An 18,783-nucleotide genomic window follows, 5' to 3' on the forward strand; every position below is an offset into this window, starting at 1 on the left:
CAGTTTCATGCCTCCCCATCTATCTCGTGGCTTATTCCTATCAGGATCTGCATACTAGCTGCCCTTGACTTTTGCCCCTTGAGGGCCTGATCCAATAGGCATGCTCTGAGCACATCTGACTTCAAGCTTCACACAAAACATGGTAGCCAAGGCTGTCATTCAAAGACAGTGTGTTACAGTGGGGGTGTCTTTCTCCCTTTCATTAAATAGCTCAGTGGTTGTAGCATTCCCATGGAAGTGGGAAACCTAAGTTGTTCTTCTCTCCTTTGAAGGATTCAACTTGCATCTTCTGCTTCTCAGGATAGGGTCTTTATTATCAAGCTAGAAACTACCTGGAGATGAAGGAGGGGTTTGGGTTGTAGCCGTGTTGGTCTAAGGACATAGGCAGACAAGGTTCCTTGGGTGAATTTGATATCTTTTATTAGACCAACCCAAATGGTTGGAGAATAGTTATTAAGCAAGCTTTCGGGTTCAAAAACCCTTCGTCAGGCTAAGGAAGCTTCAGCAGTTGGGGTGTGCTCTTCCTGGATGGAATGAAAAGTAAACAAGCCAGGGGCTGGGCTGCTCCAGTTAAAATGTTTCTACTTTGCATGGCATAATTCAAGTTTTATTTGGATTCACTGAGGAAGAGAAGAGAGCATGATTGTCTAACCTAGTGATTAGGGCAGTTGCCTTGACCACTTATAAAAAACCCTTGAAGAAGGAACTAGAATGGTGGTGTCCCTCCTCCCCATCATGAGTGCCTTAACCATTAAGCTAAACAGCCTTCCTTTCCCTGCCCTAGAAACCATCAGGTCTTTTCTGTAAAGTGGAAGAACTGATGCAGGAAGTGGTGAGAGTACCCTTATCCTAGAATAGGGCATTCTTCTGTGATGAGAGTTTAGCTCCCCTTTGGCAGAGAAGCAAAATTAAATTTGGGTCTCCTGCATCCTGGCTTAGAGCTACTACCTTCTCCACCAAACAAATTTAAAAAAAGAAATAGGAGTGACAGCTCCTCCTCCTCTTCCTTTTTAAAATTTTTATTTATTTATTTATTTATTTTTAAGAAGTGGCTAGGGTGCCTTGCTCCAGAAGAGGGTTCAGTGCTGTGAATCCCAAGGGCAGGCAGGTGCCCCCTGCAACTCAGAATTAGGTGTTCAGGTCCTGGAGAGAGGCTGGGATTAAGGCATGAACCCTTCTCTTCAGCATTTCCTATTGTTTACCTTGGTGACTTCATACTCAGCATCCTGCTTTTGTGATTCCCATTCTCAAGTGTAACATTCCCTGTGCATTATATAGGAAGCTAAGACTTCTCACTCATGGTTGGGGCTTCCATCCTGGGATCTAGGGGTCTGAGAGAGAGGCATTGAGATGCATATCATTCCATGTCTCTCTCTAGGTCTACAGGCTCAATTTAGCAAGGGTTTTAAGTATGTTTAACTTTAAGCAGGTGATTAAGAGAAGTCAGCCTAGTTTTTAGATTTATGGGATTAAAATTATGTATGGATTTAAGCAGGGACCAGATTTTCAAAAAAAACAAATCATTTCATTTAGGCATTTAGTTCAAAGCCAACTCCTTTTGAAAATCTGACTGCATTGGGAAGCTGGAAAGTTTTGGAAATGTGATTCAAAATCCAGATGTCCAAAAATGAATTGAGATGCTCAGGTTTAAGCATTTAGGTTTGCAAATTTTGACTAATGTGTTTAATTGCCTAACTTTCTCTTTGCTTCATAGTTCTCATACTTCTAGTTGTACATTAATCCATAGTCACGTTGCTGGAGGTAATTCTTGTGTGCTGTCTGAAAGCTATTTATTGTATCTAGAGAAGAGAATTAGTAATTTTTTCCTGGCTTCCAGTCTACGTACATTGATATACTTTTTGTCTTCTCTGTATGCTATCATAAAGCTTCCTGATCTAAGTCTTGACTTGAGTGGAAAAAATTTTCCGCATTGCTCTGTACTCTCTGTTTTCCAAAGCAGGTCATTCCAGGCTGTAGGTTTCCTTCTGCCAGCATAGATCATGTTTTAAATTATCATTATTGTGCAGCTGGGTTCTTACAAGCTGAACAACATTTGTGGAGCTTCCCTATATGCTAAAATGTGCATCTGAAAGCATGTATCTGATGAAAGTTTGATGTGCCAGAAGATGCAGTTAGATGATGTCTTGTGTTTCCAGATAATACTTATTGTTTTCTACACATTTGGGCATTATCAATCCCTGCATCCAGGAACATGCTGTTTTGTTTATGACCTAAATAATAGTAATGTTCTTTACTGTCATTTAAATCCTCATTTGCCATGTTAATGGCATTGATCTACGTGTCTTTTAATAGAGCCAATTAGATATGTTCTTTTATATTAACTTTTTGTTCATGGTAATGTTATGGTACGTGTTTAAATAGCATTTGATGTTGTCAGTTTGAGGAATCTAGGCAGCTCTGTTTGAAAACTGGGTTAAAAAACAGGGCCTTAACTAATCCTAGGTTTTGAATCGGAGTCAAACTCTTCTGGACAAACATGTTAGAACCTTGTCAAACAACCTTTAGATAGGTAAAATTGTGTGGGACCAATTTGACAGCGTTGTAAATGCTGCCTGATGGGTTTTCACTGGTGGATGTTGACTTCAAGGAGATAGAATCTGTGGTGGCAGAAAATGCACCAAGGAACCATGTTGCAGCTGCATATAAAATTGCAACTCTAGTTGTGAGGAAGGAGACTGTAAGAAGGCCAGAATAGTCTAAAACATTTAAATGTATGGCTAGGAGGACCTGGAAACAGCACCATTTGTGTGACTTACTTCAGCAACTTCCACCTTTTAAAATTTCCCTACTGGAGGAAGTAGTAGTTCTACTTAATAGAATCCCCAGTGGTGGTCAGAGACAGAAACACCATCTGCCTTAGAGTTAACTCATCCCTCAAATGCCATGGCCCTGTGGCAGAAAGCTTGCTACACTTTATATATAATATGCCCACCCTTGCTTTGCTGAAATCCTGCCTCTTCAAGTGAAATAAAAGCATTGCTTGAGTAGGTAGGTATTCCAGAGGTATATCTTATTGAAGACCAGTCCTACCTGTTAATAATAGTTCTAATTTTCAGTTACATAAAGGTTTGTGCCATTGTAACAGTGGCAACTGATTAGTAACATATTGGACTAGAATCTGTTTTCTTTTGAATCAGTGGGAGTTTTGCCATTGATTTTTGTAGATTCAAGATCAAGAGCATTGTATGAATTGCAGCTGCTTGGACCCCAGGCTGAATGCAGAGTAGCTGTAGGAATTTTGTGTATAATATGTGTTGCATTTCCAATGGTTTTATCACTTTTTAAACTGTTCTGGCCTTTCCAGTAGAAATAAGTTACTAATACAGTCAATGTATAATTAATAACATGGTCATGTGAATTCAGCAAAGTCCTGGTATACTCTTCTTGTTACAAAATTGGTTCAATCTAGTTGTGCCTTCATGCACGTATGAAACCTGGAGAGGTTCTGTTTTTGGAAGACTTGTAGTATGATATTGTACTAGAAATTCCAAAATTTACTAAGGCTTATGTGCTGATTAAGAGCCCAGTAGAATATTTAGAGACTTTGTTTTAAAATAAACAAAATGAAACACCACCAAAAAAACACATGACACTTGACATCTTCTAAAATTCTATTAATAAAGATTTAGTGAGTCAAAATACCACAGATAATCACATGCCTTAATATTTGCGACAGTTCTCTTTGGACATTCCTGTGCCAGTTTATTTCTCCTTAAAGTGGTATTAAAATTGCTTAGTACTACTGTATGTTGTATAAAAACCCCAAAGTATAATAGATTTGTCTGGTTTGGGATGTATAATGCATGGCTCAGTTGAGTTATTTTATTGCCAGGCCCTCAGCAATGAGGACTGTTGCTAGTCAAGAAACTATTTCAGTAAGATTTGGCTCTGATTTATGCATTGATTCAAAAAGGTCTGCTACCTGGACCCATATTTAGAACCATATGTCAACTCCATCTGGTCTAGCTCTGTGACTGAGTACTGTTCTTGTCAACCACAATCTAAATGTTTACGTTCTAGAGGAGGAGCATTTCTTGGAAGGTAATGTGTATGCAAGAAGCTGTGCAGGGCCTGATTCTTTTTTTCTTTTTGACCCTTGGTTCAGGATCAGCATTGGATCTGTTTGTTTACCATGGAAATGTACTTAGTCAAATAATTTTCCCTCATTATTTTAGCTGCCAAGATCGGACAAAGTGCTGGGATTGCTGTGAATATATATACTGTAATTTAAAGACAGGGAGTTAAAGTTCTTGACAGATTTAAAGAATTGAAGGTTTAGTCATTTTCAAGATGGCAGGCACTGAAACCATGCTGAAATTCAAGCAGGAGAGAGAAAAAGTGGTAATATAAAGGATTTTATTTTAATGATCTGATATCCCACAAACTTGCCTGCGTTAGAAACCATGTAGCTTGTAAAGTATCATTTATAAATTGGACTTCCCAAATGTTGGTTGGTATAAGTTTTTGTTCTTAATTCTCATGGGTTTGTGAGGTATCAGATCTTTGAAATGATATGAAATCTACACTTGTTCCTGGTGTTGCATTGCTTATTTTGGGTCTTGTCCAGAACTTAAAAAGCAAGCCCCAGACCTTAATAAGTGCAATTTCCACTTACTGCCATTGCTTTTCTTGGTGTATTCTCATGCCTTGTTCACTGTGACATTCATACAGTATCTTCTGAATGTAGTCCTGTTGTTTCCTTTGATTTTTTTTTTCCCCACAGCCTGCATCCCTGAATCTGTAGTCTGCATGAACTAAGAGGGATTTTTCTTATAGCTCTTCATGTCTGACAAATCTGGGTCAAACCTCAGTTTCACGATCATTGTTAATTTTTACCAGTTTAAAAATCTGCAAGCTTTTTTTAGTTATTAGTGTAAAATTGGCCTGAATTGCAGCTAACTGCAAAGGGGAACGTCTCATTTCACATTTTAAAACAGGGAAATCAGGCTTATTTAGCCTGACTGCCCATCCTGCCTGAAACTGAATAGACTGACACATATTTGACCCCAGCAGTCTTTCCTGCCCAGAGCAGGAAGGCTGGACCTGTTGATCTCATGAGGTTCCTTCCAGCCCTAAACTTCTGTGAATCTGTGAACTTGATTCAGCAATCAGGTGCTGAATGTACAGATTTGACTAATAGTTTGTATTATCTAATGAATCAGAAAGGTTTGCACAGTTGTGGATTTGCATGTGAGCTCTTTGCTCAGAAACAACTAAAAAAGGAAAGGTGTCTCCAGAACATATTGAAAATACATCATAACTAGACAGGATTTTGCTGCTGTATTATAATAACAGAACATGGAGGCCACTATATGTAATTGTCTGCAACATTCAGATCTGTGGATATGAGCCAAAAGTGTGTGTGTGATAGCTGCTATATTTTACTAATCCTCTATTCATTTTTAATAATGAAATCACACTAAGATTAGACATCACATACCCCTATTTCTTACAAGTTTTTACCATATTTGAATTTGTATAATAGAATGATAGAACATCTTCAAAATCAGAAACATTCTTTCAGTGTAATAAACCTGTATTCAATTATGTAATGCCTTATCACACAAGATTTCAGTTGTTGAATGTAATCATGTACATCTCATCCCAGTCTTGACATCACGCAAAAATCTGGAAGCCATGCACTGCTTAACTGGCTGACCTGCACACTAGGAATTTCGCTGGGGGAAATGAAGGAATCCTTTCCACAGAACACAGGATGACAGTGACTGCTATAATAAAGTCTCTGTCCCAGTGCCTTCATCTGCAAAAATGGTGCTAATAATAAGAATGTAGGAGCTGTACTGGGCCAGACCAGCTGTCTGTCTAGCCCAGTATACTATCCCTGACAATGGAAAGGGGTGGAAGCTTTAGAGGGAGAACATTGACCAGGGTATATCTAGACAGATCTATGCCCTCCTTGGCATCCACCATAATGTAGAGATGGCAGAGGATACATCTGTGACTGGGTGTGTCTACACAAGACACTAGTGTGCAGTAGTTATTGCACATTTATTTAGTATTTGTATAATAAAGTACTAAATAAATGCGCAGCAACCAGAGTTTACTGCTCAGTAGCACTGGCAAACACCTTTTAAGTGCTGCTAATTCACAGTAGCCTAATAATACTGCTCAGTAGCTTATTAACACTGTTGGTGCTATGATATGCTACTGCGCAGTATTATTCAGTTACTGCACAGTTAGCATCTCGTGTAGATGCATCCACTGTTCTGCTTAATAGATCTATTGTCCCTGAAATTGTCTAGTCTTTCTTTGAACCTGACTGTACTATCTGCCTCAGCAACCTCCTATGGTAATGGGTTTCATATAATATTTTCTTGTAAGTGAAATCTGAAAATATGGAAGATTTATGATGTCCACAGGATAATGTGTACAGGCAGGTTAACCACTGTTAATCCTTACTTACTATAGATTGAACATTAATCTATTACTGCATACCAATGCGCACAGAATACAGAACATTAATCTATTACTGCATACCAATGTGCACAGAATACAGAAATGTACTCTTTAATGTTTTGGACTTGTAATAGGGTCTATAAAATTTGGTACTTAATGACTAAGCTTAGTAATATTTATGACAAAATGGACAAAAGATACTGAAATGATTAAAAAAAACAATTTACTTATGTTCCCATGCTTCCCCCCATCTAGGACAACGACATATTACACACGATGTCCTCAAGAGATCCACAGTTCCACCTTTCTTTGCTGCAGCAAGACTTTCTGCCATGCTGAATGGAAGTGATGAGGTGTATGCAAACTGCATGGTTGTAGATCAAGTAAGATAGTCTAAGCTTGTACTTTTAAATACACTATTTGAGTTTTATTATAATCTTATATGTCCACTGGTACAGCCTTCCAGTTATTTATTTTTGTGAGATCTGGGTACATGCATAGAACAGCAGCAATTGGGCGCCCTTTGCTACTTAGTTTGCTACTCAACTCACTTACTAAACCCTTCAAATAAAAAGGTATATAAAAATTCTTCTGTGACCTATGTAAATAATTAGGGTTTTCATTTAGCAATCACATATTAGAAATAAGAATTAATACAGCCTTAATTATCTATAGTTCCAGGTATCCTAATTTTTCTGTTATCTAACATGGAAGGAAGTCCCCTTTCCTGATGTTTGCCAGCTAAAAAGTCCCTCACTTACCAGTTCATCAATCAATTATTTATTTGTTTATTTGTTTTATTGGGTTTATATACCACCCTTCCCAAGTAAGGCTCAGGGGTGCTTATAGAAAATAGGTTATAAAACAAAAAGTGTAGAAGAAAACAAAATAACAAGCAAGTAGAATATCAAAAAGGAAAATATAAAAACAACCCCCTTAACAATATCCTAGCTTAGCCTTGCATGTTAAACACCTGCCCAAATAGTAAGGCCTTACAGAGCTTCTGGAAGATCTCCAGGCTTGACCTCTGGTGGGTCTCAAGTGGGGAAGAGAGTTTCAGAGCTGTGAAAAGACTGCTGAGAACAACCTCCCACGTATTTTTGCCAAGGAAACTAGTCTTAGTGAGGGTACTTGCAGGAAGATGCTCTTGACTGACATTAGTGATTGTAACGGGGCATAAAGAAGAAGGTGGTTCCTTAGGTATGTAGGTCCCAGCCCATTTAGGACCATATAGGTCATAATCAGCACCTTGTATTCAACCTAGAAAGCTGTTGGAAACCAGTGCAGAATCTGGAGCACTTGAAAGACAGATGTAGACAAAGTGGTGTTCTGTTAGTATGACAGCATGCCAGAAGTTTGGCATTTTTTTCAGATGTGATGTAAAACTGGAGTCCTGTCCGGTAGGGATGTACAAAGCTTTGGTCGCTGATTTGATTTGGTGGGGATTTGACCTGATTCGGTGGACAGATCTCTTAATCTAATCAGGAGACCCTTTAATCTCTCCAAATCAAATCGGAACCATCCAAATTGATTCAGAGAGATTCGGAAAGATTTGATGATTTGGACATAGACACAGCTTTAAATGTTTTTTCTACATACCTCGAGGTACCAGGTGGCTCGTGAATGCTGAGATGCTGGGGCGGATGGAGTGTTGCACAGGAGCGCAGGGGGCTCCTCAGTGCACTTGGTAGCAGACCTGGAAGTGGACCAGAAGCACTTCCAGTCCACTTCAAGGTCTGCCAGGGAGCATGCAAGGGCTCCTGCCCCACCCCCACCCCAGGCTAGGCAACTGTGGGGGCTAAAATATCAATAGTTCTTTGGCTGTTTTACTAAGAGAAGCAAAAATAGGTTTGAAAACCTGCAAAATTGGACTGGATGCAAGTCCAGGAATGGTAGAACTTCAGCCTTTGGAGACTATTGCAGTCCTTTTTTTCCACTTGATTATATGTACTTTTTCTAGATGCATTTTACTTCAGCCAGGTTGGTCTACACATCTTTTTGGGCGCCTTTACACATGCTCTGAGAGTAGTGGTGGTGTGGGGGGGAGATGCACTTTAATTAGAGCAGCTTTCGGAGCCGCTTTAATTAAAGTACCTTCAGCATCTCGTGCATTCAGTGTCCTGCTCTTCAAAATGGCGGCAGGGATGCTTTAACTAAAGCTCACCCATTAAATTAACAAATTCCAACTCATCACTCCTATAATTATGAAAAAGCTACTGTGAGTTCTGAAAAGTATTAGCCAGATTAACTTGTGTCACTTTTCTGGGGCACAAAAATAATAGGGGATGGGGGAGAAACAAAAACAGAGAGAACTTTAGTTTGGCAATACATTTTTTTTCTATACTTTTCACTAACAGTAATAAGCCTCTTTTTTCTCTCACATTCCAGGCTGAAGATTTGGATATTAATTATATTACTGTAGACAGTTTCACCAGTGAAACAAATACAGGTCCTACCAACTCAGCCCATATGTCTCAGAATCCTTTATGTACCTCACTGAATGAAAGCAACCAATATATTTATGCAGAAAATGAGGATAACCAACTGACCCAAGGCCCAGGGCCTGTCATTTCATCTTCTAACTTGTGCACAACGGGTTCATATATGCCACTCAAGTCCCATGGATTTAATAAAGAACGAGGTCAACTTTATGCTGATGTGAAGAAAAGAAGGTATGGAGTAGGTTTGATGGTATTGTCAGGATAAGGACGTTTTTATTAGATTCACCTTTTAATAGAACAAAAGAAAGTATATTAATTTCTTTATTGAAAGAAAAATTTAAAGCAACTTCAGAAGAACTGTCCTCTGGTTCCTGGCATCCGAAATTTTAAATTATACTTAATTCTATATTTATACACTGTATTTAAAATGTACCTTTTGTCACTGATTTCCTACAAACTGCAAATGGTCTTTAAGCAATTGTATACTGTTTGGCCCCAGTTAGGTGGTGTAAAAAGATGTCTGCTAGCAAACCAGAACCAGGCCGCTTAAAAACTGTGAGAATTTTCACAGAAACATTCTTGGTATAAACTATAAGAATGAGACATAAGCAACATTTTAAATAATAATATCCTGTTGAGGTAGATGTGAGTCTTTCTGTTTACTTCACTGGGCTTTTGAGCAGGCCGTAAAAGGAGTTGTGCATTCCTGAATGCATTTGGCTTTTGACTTTCATGGGACAACAGTGCACCATGAGACCCAAAGCTCTCAGGTGATCACCCTACTTTGTGCTTCTGCACTGGCATTAAAACAGTCAGAACCTGTCTCATCAGAACCTGCCACTTGAGTATTCTCCTACAGAATCCTGCTTTAAGTTATGCAGAAACAGGATTAATTCTTTGCTAGTGTCTATTTTGTTTTTGATCTAGCCTTCCAGTTCCGTTCCTTTCCTTTCCTTACAAGTGCTCAAAGTGGAATTTACAAAGACAGATGATACACATTTTTTTCTTTCTTTCTTTTTTAATTTCAGCGAGAGAAGAAAATCTGTTTCAACCTTTTTTCATCCTTTTTCTTCCAGTTTTTGGTTCTCCAGTTTAACTGAAAAATCAATTATATACACAGCCCTAACTTAGAGTTCTCTTTGCATGTACTCTATTCCTTTTGAGCTCTACGTGGCATTCCCCAAGTGGCACCAAAGGCATGTCTTCTCTGCCATTGTCTAGTTCAGAATTATCTTCTCCAGCATAGTCATTGGGAGTTTTATCGGAGTAAAGAGTATGAGGTCAGAAGTACTAAATAATACTATAGTTAAATGAACAAACAAACAAAAAATTCTGTGAAATTCTACCTCCCTTTAGTGATCTGTCCTCGGACCTATATTGATCAACATATTCATTAATGATGTGGGCATTGGAGTCAGAAGCGGGCTGGCCAAGTTCGCTGATGATACCAAATTCTGGGGTAAAGCATCCACACCTGAGGACAGGAGGGCGATCCAGGTTGACCTTGACAGGCTCAGGAAATGGGCGGACAAGAACCTGATGGTGTTTAACACTGAAAAATGCAAGGTTCTCCACCTTGGGAAGAAAAACCTGCAGCATCCTTATAGGCTCAGCAGTACTACGCTGGCTAGCACTATGGATGAAAGGGACTTGGGGGTCATGATTGACCATAAGATGAATATCAATGTGATGCTGTGGCTAGTAAAGTGAGCAAAGCGTTGGCTTGCATCTATTGATGCTTCTCAAGCAAATCCCAGGATGTCATTCTCTCATTGTACTTGGCCTTGGTGAGGCCGCAGCTGGAGTACTGCGTCCAGTTTTGGGCTCCACAATTCAAAAAGGATGTGGAGAAGCTTGAGAGGGTGCAGAGGGGAACCACATGCATGATCAGAGGTCAGGAAAACAGACCTTACGATGACAGGCTGAGAGCTATGAGACTCTTTAGCCTGGAAAAGCGCAGGCTCAGGGGCGGTCTGATGGCCACCTATAAGTTTATCAGGGGTGCTAACCAGGATCCGGGGGAACCTCTGTTCACCAGAGCGTCCCAAGAGATGACAAGGTCGAATGGTTATAAACTCCTGCAAGACTGTTTCAGGCTGGACATAAGGAAGAATTTCTTAACTGTCCGAGCCCCCAAGGTCTGGAATAGCCTGCCATCAGAGGTTGTTCAAGCACCTACATTTAAAGCCTTCAGAGAAATTTGGATGCTTATCTTGCTGGGATCCTATGACCCCAGCTGACTTCCTGCCCCTGAGGCAGGGGACTGGACTCGATGATTTTCCGAGGTTCCTTCCAGCCCTAATGTCTATGAAATCTATGAAATCTCAAGGTTTTATGAACACTCAGTAAAAAACAGATTTAAGTAATTTTTATACAGGTTTTGTCTTTATTAGCGAAACTTCAAGTGTAACTTACCTAGAGAAGACCTGATATGGTAAGCTTTTCTTTAGTTGTGCAGTGTTGCATATATTAGGGAGCACCTAGCTCAGTGCTTTTTCACTTGTGTCAATTTTGCTGCTGTCTTGATAGGGCCATTAAAGAGTGACGCTTTCCCCGCTTGTAAACTGGGACCCTAAATCATGAAGGGAATAACTAATATATTTCTGCAATGTCATAAACATGTCAGTGGGAAATACAGAAAAGAAAACGTCTTTCAATGTTCAATGATACACCAGATTTAGAATATGTTGGAAAATAAAGCTTTTATTTAGGGGAAACGTTAATGCTACGTGAAAGGGTTGCTAGGCTAATTTTCCTAGGCTGGATCTGTAGTTATTGACAAATACCATACAAAATCCAAATGATTTGTGCTGTAAGACTGGAATGTTATTACAAGCAGTCAACCATTCACCCCAATCACATTAATAAAGAGCCCATGAGCCACGTACACAGACAAAGGGACACGAAGATCACAGAGAACCCCCTGTAGAGTTGCTACTGCCAGGAAAGGACATTGTAATATAACATTCAAGAAATCCTACTAATCATATATTCTAATTGCTTGAAATAATCAGGGTTTCTTCCAACATTCTTTTTTCTTCTATATGTTTATATATGTCTATATGTTCTTCTATATGTTTTTAAAATGGCTTCTAAGAATCTCCTGTAGCACTCTGCCACTGTGTGTATTATTATTTTCCTTTTCACCCTATATTAATTCCCAGATACTAGGGAGAATTGTATGAAAAGTTCCACATCTCACTCTTGAAGTCCATTCAGTTGCAGCGTGCTTGTATCTTGACTTGATCATACAATATGATTGCATTTTGTGGTATACGCAAGCAGTAACTGAAAAAAAAACTATGAGCTTTATTGAAGTGTTGACAAAGCTGAGGGGGAGGCCTGGAACATGATTTGCCAAAAAAAGGTTTTGGATAAGCTAGATGCTATGTACAAGATTTTGTAGAATTATCTTTGCTTGTTGCATTAAGTTTGAAAGGAAGATTGTCAGATCACTGCAAACACGATTATTTATTTGTTGTGTGCTTTAGTTCTAGTCTTGATGACCTTGAAGTGGACAGCAGAGGTGAAGTGATTTCTGAAAGAGCCCACATTCACTCTCCTTCCGTCAACTCTTCAATAACTTTGGCTAATAGCAGAGATGAATTAGATTCTTCTGAGACAAGTACTGATCTGGATTTTCATGTCAATCGGATGGAATCTCTTTCATCATCTAAGAATCTGCACCCCAAGGTATCTGGATATTATTTTGGTTTTAGTTTTATTTTCAACTAAATCATTGAAAATATATATTAAAAAATGTATTTAAATTTGAAGGGAAATATTCAATTCCCAATTATGCTTATGCAAATTTGGATTGACCCTGTAGAAATCAACAAAATTTATTCAAAGTTACACAGATATAGGTAAGAAGAGAATTTCTTCTGGGGGTATTATTTGTAATATGACTAGACCTCACTGAAGCCCTGAGTGTCCAGTATGTAACACATTTTTGTTCCTGATATTTAATTCAGACTGGAATAAAACCAAAGAATTTTTAAATTTGCTGCAGACTGGAAGCTTCCTGAATTATCCTGCCTCTGTCCAGGGTTTTTGTCTGTTTGCTGTAGTAGAAGTAAGGAAACTGATAGGAATATCAGCTTCACTGAGCAGTTGCAGTGTGCTACTCGGGGTTGTCAGCTGTGGGGCAGACCTGCCGGCAGCCTGTCGTGGGGCTGAGAATTCCAGGGTCTGCCGGCCCAGGAGGTACTTGTCAGGAATTCAGTGGGCTCCATCAGAACTGTCCTGATGAAAGATCGGTTCTCCCAAGATGTTTTGAATTTCAATATTTTGGGATCAATGAACTGGCCATTTTAGTGAAAACTTCGCTTTTTCAGAAAATTTGCAACAAGCTCTGGACCTGAATAAAGTTAACATCTTTACAGTGAGGTATGGAGTGTTAAAAGAAAGCATGTAAACCAATCCTCTGTTTTAAAACTCAACAGGGAGGGTCTGCTTTTAAACAATGACTAGTACAGTTCCCCCTCCTCTTCTGATATTTTCCATAGATATTCTGGCTACATTAATTTTCATTGAGCCTTGAGGAGCTATTTCTGGAAACTTCAAAAACATGCAGAGTTCCTTTCTGTTTTGTTCACATAAACATCAGATTTATTTTTATTTTATTCAAGAGATAAAAATTCTTAGCTTCCATTGGTGGATATATTTCTTGCTGGGGTCACTTGATCCCAGCTGACTTCCTGCTTACAGTGGGGGGTCTGGACCCAATGACTGCATGAGGTTCCTTCCAGCCCCTAATGTCTATGAAACCTATGAAACTGGGTTTCATCTGAACTCTCATATAAGGGTGGGAAAAGATTACATGATGGGAAATAGAATCAATTATGAATCCTAAGTGCAAGACAGCTATATTTTATAATCTAGTTTCTCTCTATCAGCAGCTTAGCAATATTCTCAGTTGAAATGTAAATGGTTTTTCTTCCACACGATGTTTTTCACATGAACTGACCTAGTAGTGTTTATCCTATAAAGCAACGTACAATACAGCCAGTATTTTGAAAGCTACTGCTGTTTTAACAATGTCTCTGCAACATGAAACTTGCTCTACAACAAGTGCACATTAGAAATTCCTGTTTGTATTTCACGATCAGCATACATTGCATTACAAATGTGTTGTTCGCAGTGTCAGGGTGCTCAGAGCCAATGAGTTCAAATGACTGTTTTCACTAGGGGTGAAAGGTTTCCCAGTCTTCATGCAGCAGTAACTCAATCGCATAGTGTTCTCTTTGGAGAAGAGAGCATATTTAATGCTAAATTGGTGTTGATTTTGCAATGAGAATTTCCATCTGATGGCACTCAGACCATCATGCTTATTTCTTCTAGAGCCTTTGAAGTTGACTTTGAATCTGGAACTAAAATGAATAGAGCCACAGTATCCAGGAAGTAATCTGTTCCCTTTACAGATAATTAGCCAACAGAGTCAGTGTGATAGTATCATTGTTTAGACCTCTCTACCCACCAGATTGAAATAATTTAGGATTTTTAGATTTTTCTTTCTAATTTGTCAAGTTTCCCTATTCTATAAAAGAATCCTGCCCTTTGTAAAGAGCCAAGGTTTTCCCAGAGTTAAAAGCTAGAAGTGATTTTCTTTGCATTTTCTTTGAATTCTACATTTTTATGAATCTAGGAAAGATTTATCCCAGATGTTTCCTTTCATTCAAGCAATCAATTTTTAGTTATGTTTAATTCTTAAAATCACACATGTTTCTTTCATTCTCATTTCTTCTAGGAATCTTTACTTTCAGGAATTCGATCACGTTCCTACTCCTGTTCCTCACCCAAAGTTTTTCTGGGGAAATCCCGCTTTGCACGGGACTTCACAGTTTGTGATTCAAATGAAGGTGAGCTTCAGGTTTGTTGTGTTTGCATATCTTGGAATGCCTCGCTCCATGCTTGTTTATGACAGGGCAAAGTCTGAGTTCTTCATTTAGGGCTGGATTATCCTCCTGGTAGCCATGCACAGATGCTTTCCCCTCCTTTCCTATGTGCAGAGCTTACCTGGTCCATATGAAAGTGAGACTTTTATTCCTTCAGTCATCCCCTTCAGAGTCCTAAACAGGTGTACTACTGGTCCTCAGTCCATGTGGGGTGTGGGAAGGTGGAGGGTGGGGGGAATAGCAGGGAGACTGGAAATTCCTCTGTTCCAAGTAGTTGTCCAGGTATCCCCATCACACACACTGGATGTCCCAGGAGCAGCCACAGAAGCCCAGTGGAAGATGTGATGAAGTGGCCAAAGCCTGTGTGTAGGCAAAGGTCTTCTGTGCAAGTGGTCTCATGAGATTCTTAGGGACATGTGATCTGTTGGGGAACTTTTCCATAATCTGGGGAGCAAAGGCCACCTTGCTCCATGACATGATTTGGAAGGGATTCTAATGATCCATATTCCCTGCATACCAGATCCAAGTGTTTTACTGTGGTATGCAGGAGCTAACCTGCTGGTCTTCAGTTTTTACTCGGACATAACTTAGAGATTTTTATTGAAGTTAATATGCATCTACCCAGGAAATGAGAAAACTTGTAAGAACCTCCCAATTTAGCACTGTTACAGAAGATTAATGTTCTGTTGATGGTGCAGCCTGTGATATTCTCAAGCTGGTTTTCTTGTTTTCACTAATTATTTTCTAGCTTGACAAAAAATCCTTGCTTTCCTTGGTGAAGATTTTCTGCACTGGACCTTTGGAATCCATGCAGTGTGTTATATATATACTCTGAGTCATGGGCCACATGACTAAGAACTGCTTATTCTGTTTTCTCTGAAAAAAACCCTTACAATTTCAAATCAGACAAAATACATATTTTAAACTATAAGGGAACACGTGACTTGAAAATAAAATAAACTTTAACTTTTCAGTATACCAGGGTTGCCTTCTTTCACTATAAAGTTGAAGCACTGTTTCAATTCATTCTATTAGTACATTAAACCAGAAACTCCCATATATATGGGTTTTTTTTATTAAACCTTTCTGAAGACTTTTTTTTCCCCTCAAGACATTCTGTATCATTTATACAGAGAAGCATGTTAGGCTTCCTTTACGAATGTGCCTATGTGCTATCCTGATTGACGTCTTTAATCTCTTATGAGTCAATTTTATTTTGCTTGCACCTCAGTCCTGGAAAGCCTTGCACACATGCTTAACTTTTAAGTACATGAGGGGTAGGTATCCTTGACTTCAAAGTTAGGCACAAGTTAAAGCTTTACAGGCATGAAGCATGCTATGTGATGCTCAGTAGCAGATGTCAAAACACAGCAGCAGCCATTTTGGTTAAATGTAGGTGAACATTTTTCTCAAGTTTTAGTTTACATCACTCAAATCTGCACATAAGTTTTGTTTCTGCTCAGAGCAGTCTCAGTGCTCCAAAACTGCAGCACCTCACAGTAGATTAAACTATTTGGGGGGTTGTGTCACTTTTTCTTTTTTTGAAGTTTTCATTTTGTAGATTAAGTGAGAAATCTACAAAAAACAGAAGGAAAAATCAAAGGCCTGTCTTCCAGATGGTGTAAAGGCCTCTGTAATAGAGTGTCTTTCCAGGAGTGGCTGTGAATCCCCCTAGAGTCTCTTTAGCCCTTACCCACTTGGGGCTTAGTCACCCCTCCATTCGCTCACCATGCCTTGATGTATTTGCTTTATATAAGGGAGGCTGCCCCAGGGCTCCTGGATCCCGCTGATCCCACACTCAGCCCCTCTCTAGGCTGTGGGCCCCTAGGGACCTCCTGCAGCCCTTAGTCCTTCCCAAACCTCCTGACTGCTGCTGGCTGTGCTCTGTGTTGGCATTCTGGAGCTGTAGCCATCCTGCTCAGATATTCCCTCAGCAGCCTCCAGGATTTTACAGCCTGCTTCCCTCAGGATCTGGACTTCTATCCGGTCTAAGACCAGCCCTCTCTTAGTCAGGTAAGGATTTCATTAGCCCCTCTCATCATCTGCAGGTAACTTTTCTGGCTGCCTTTTCTCTTAGTGGTAGGGGCCCTTGGCACCCTGGCACAGCTCCCATTCAACAAGGGTTTTAGTTGTGCTTTAAAGTTAAGCACAGTTGTGCATGGAAATTAAGGCCAGAAAGGACCATTGGAGCATTTGGTTAGACCTCCTGAATATCATAGGGGGCATGTCTACATTGCACTGGACTGTGCTAAGGAGAGCTGCTGTGAAAACGGATCCTGCCAGCCAGGTCCTGTTCTGTGCATGCTGCAGGCCAAAAACAAATGCCATGTAGCTGCTGAATAGGACTGTGTTGCTGCCATGGGCAAACCAAGTCTGAGTGATACTGGATGCAACCTGGGGATGCACCAAAAAGCAACAATATGACAGTTTTTCAACATGTGGCATGCCCAGCATGGATTTATGAGGTGACAATCGCGGGTCTTCTCGGTGTAAATTCAGTGGTATTGAAGGGCTTGGCTGTATGTTACAGAGTTCTTGGTGTGTTTAGGGTGATTGCTGATTCTGTGCAGATAGGTATGTGGGTCCAGGGGTTTCTTGTATATGATGGCAGGAGCAGGCGTTGCTTAGCCAGGGTGGTAAATGTGACCCCAGGGTTGGGACTGGGATGGAGCTATGAGTGCATCAATAAAGATTTTCTTGGCTGATCCCGACAGCCGATTATTAACCAGCCATATTGGCCAATATCGATTTGACAGCTGATTTACAGGACTGTAGCCAGGCACAAGGGAGTGGGGAGGGGGCTCCCCACCGCTGTGTGCATCTCTGGGAAAGGCCTGGTGGGCACATATCTCTCCCCCCCCACCCCCCTCCCAAATTTGTGTGTGGGTCGAGGGTTGGCTGCCTGCCACGGGCTCAGGGCCAGGGGCTGTGCCAACCTGTTCTTGGTGGGGGGGGCTTGGCCAGGGCTGCTCTTGGAGCGGGCAGGGGCAGGTTGGGCAGCAACATCAGCACTGGGAGGGGTAAATACAGGGGACTTTGGGGAATTTTGGGGTAGCTATAGCCCCCCAAGACCGCCCCCCCGGAGTGCCACTTCTGCTCAGGGCACTCCACTCTGCTGCCTTTCCCTTGAGAGCCCTGAGCAGGCCACACATTTCCTGGCTGCCCTGCATTGGCGGGCTTCTGAGGGAAAGGCAGCAGAGTGGAATGCCCTGAGCAGGGGCCACACGGGGGGAATGGGACAGGACTTGAGGGGCTATAGCCACCCCAAAATTCCTCATGCCCCCCGTAGCCCAGTGCTGCCACCCTCCCTGCCCCTGCCCACTCAGAGTCCAGCCTCCGTCAACGCCCCCACTAGGAAAAGGTTGATACAGCCCCTGGCTCTGAACCTGGCAGTCCACCATTGCCCTATGCACATACGGGGACACATGCCCCCATGTTCCCCCTGGTGTGTGCAATAGCAGAGAACCACAACTCCTTGCCCTTCCCCTTGCCCCTCCTATTCCCCCCGTGACCCTTGGCTGAGCTGCCCGTGGCTCTGTCCTGTTCCTGGCCCTAGGAACACGTTCAACCCCCTGGTTGGGCAGTGCCTACCCCTGGGCCTGCCCCACTCCCTCCCCCACCATGGCAGGGTCTTGATCTGTTCCTCCCCACCCATACCCCTTCCTTTTTCCACACCCCTCTCCCACCTACAGACTTACCTGCAAGGCGCTACTCTCCAAGCTGCCCAGGTTCATTCCTGTAAATCAGGTATCAGATTGGTATCAGCCTATATGGCTGGTTAATAATTAGCTATCATCATTGGCCAAGAAAATCTTCATTGGTGCACCTCTAGTTGGTTTGTATTTTACCATTTTGGCTATTGATCATAGAATCATAGAAGTAGGGTCAGAAGGGACCTTGTAGATCTTCAAGTCCGCCCCCCTGCCTGGGCAGGAGGAAAACTGGGCTCAAATGACCCCAGTCAGGTAGGCATCAAGCCGCTTCTTAAAGACCCCCAGGGTAGGAGC

At 41.0% G+C, this 18,783-nt stretch overlaps 1 protein-coding gene across 8 annotated transcripts in view; it reads left to right on the forward strand.

Annotated features, from left to right (window-relative positions):
• The window catches only part of ARHGEF28 (Rho guanine nucleotide exchange factor 28), a 220,597-nt gene that overhangs the window by 129,536 nt on the left and 72,278 nt on the right, over positions 1–18,783 (forward strand). For all 8 annotated transcript variants that reach the window (XM_025205648.1, XM_025205646.1, XM_025205647.1 and 5 more), the window contains 4 exons: positions 6,694–6,821; positions 8,827–9,110; positions 12,371–12,572; positions 14,629–14,740. In XM_025205648.1, the coding sequence (XP_025061433.1) occupies positions 6,694–6,821; positions 8,827–9,110; positions 12,371–12,572; positions 14,629–14,740 (726 nt within the window). The remainder of the gene's footprint in view (positions 1–6,693; positions 6,822–8,826; positions 9,111–12,370; positions 12,573–14,628; positions 14,741–18,783) is intronic.

Source organism: Alligator sinensis, unplaced genomic scaffold, assembly GCF_000455745.1.
Source record: "Alligator sinensis unplaced genomic scaffold, ASM45574v1 scaffold274_1, whole genome shotgun sequence".
NCBI classification, from domain to species: Eukaryota; Metazoa; Chordata; order Crocodylia; family Alligatoridae; genus Alligator; species Alligator sinensis.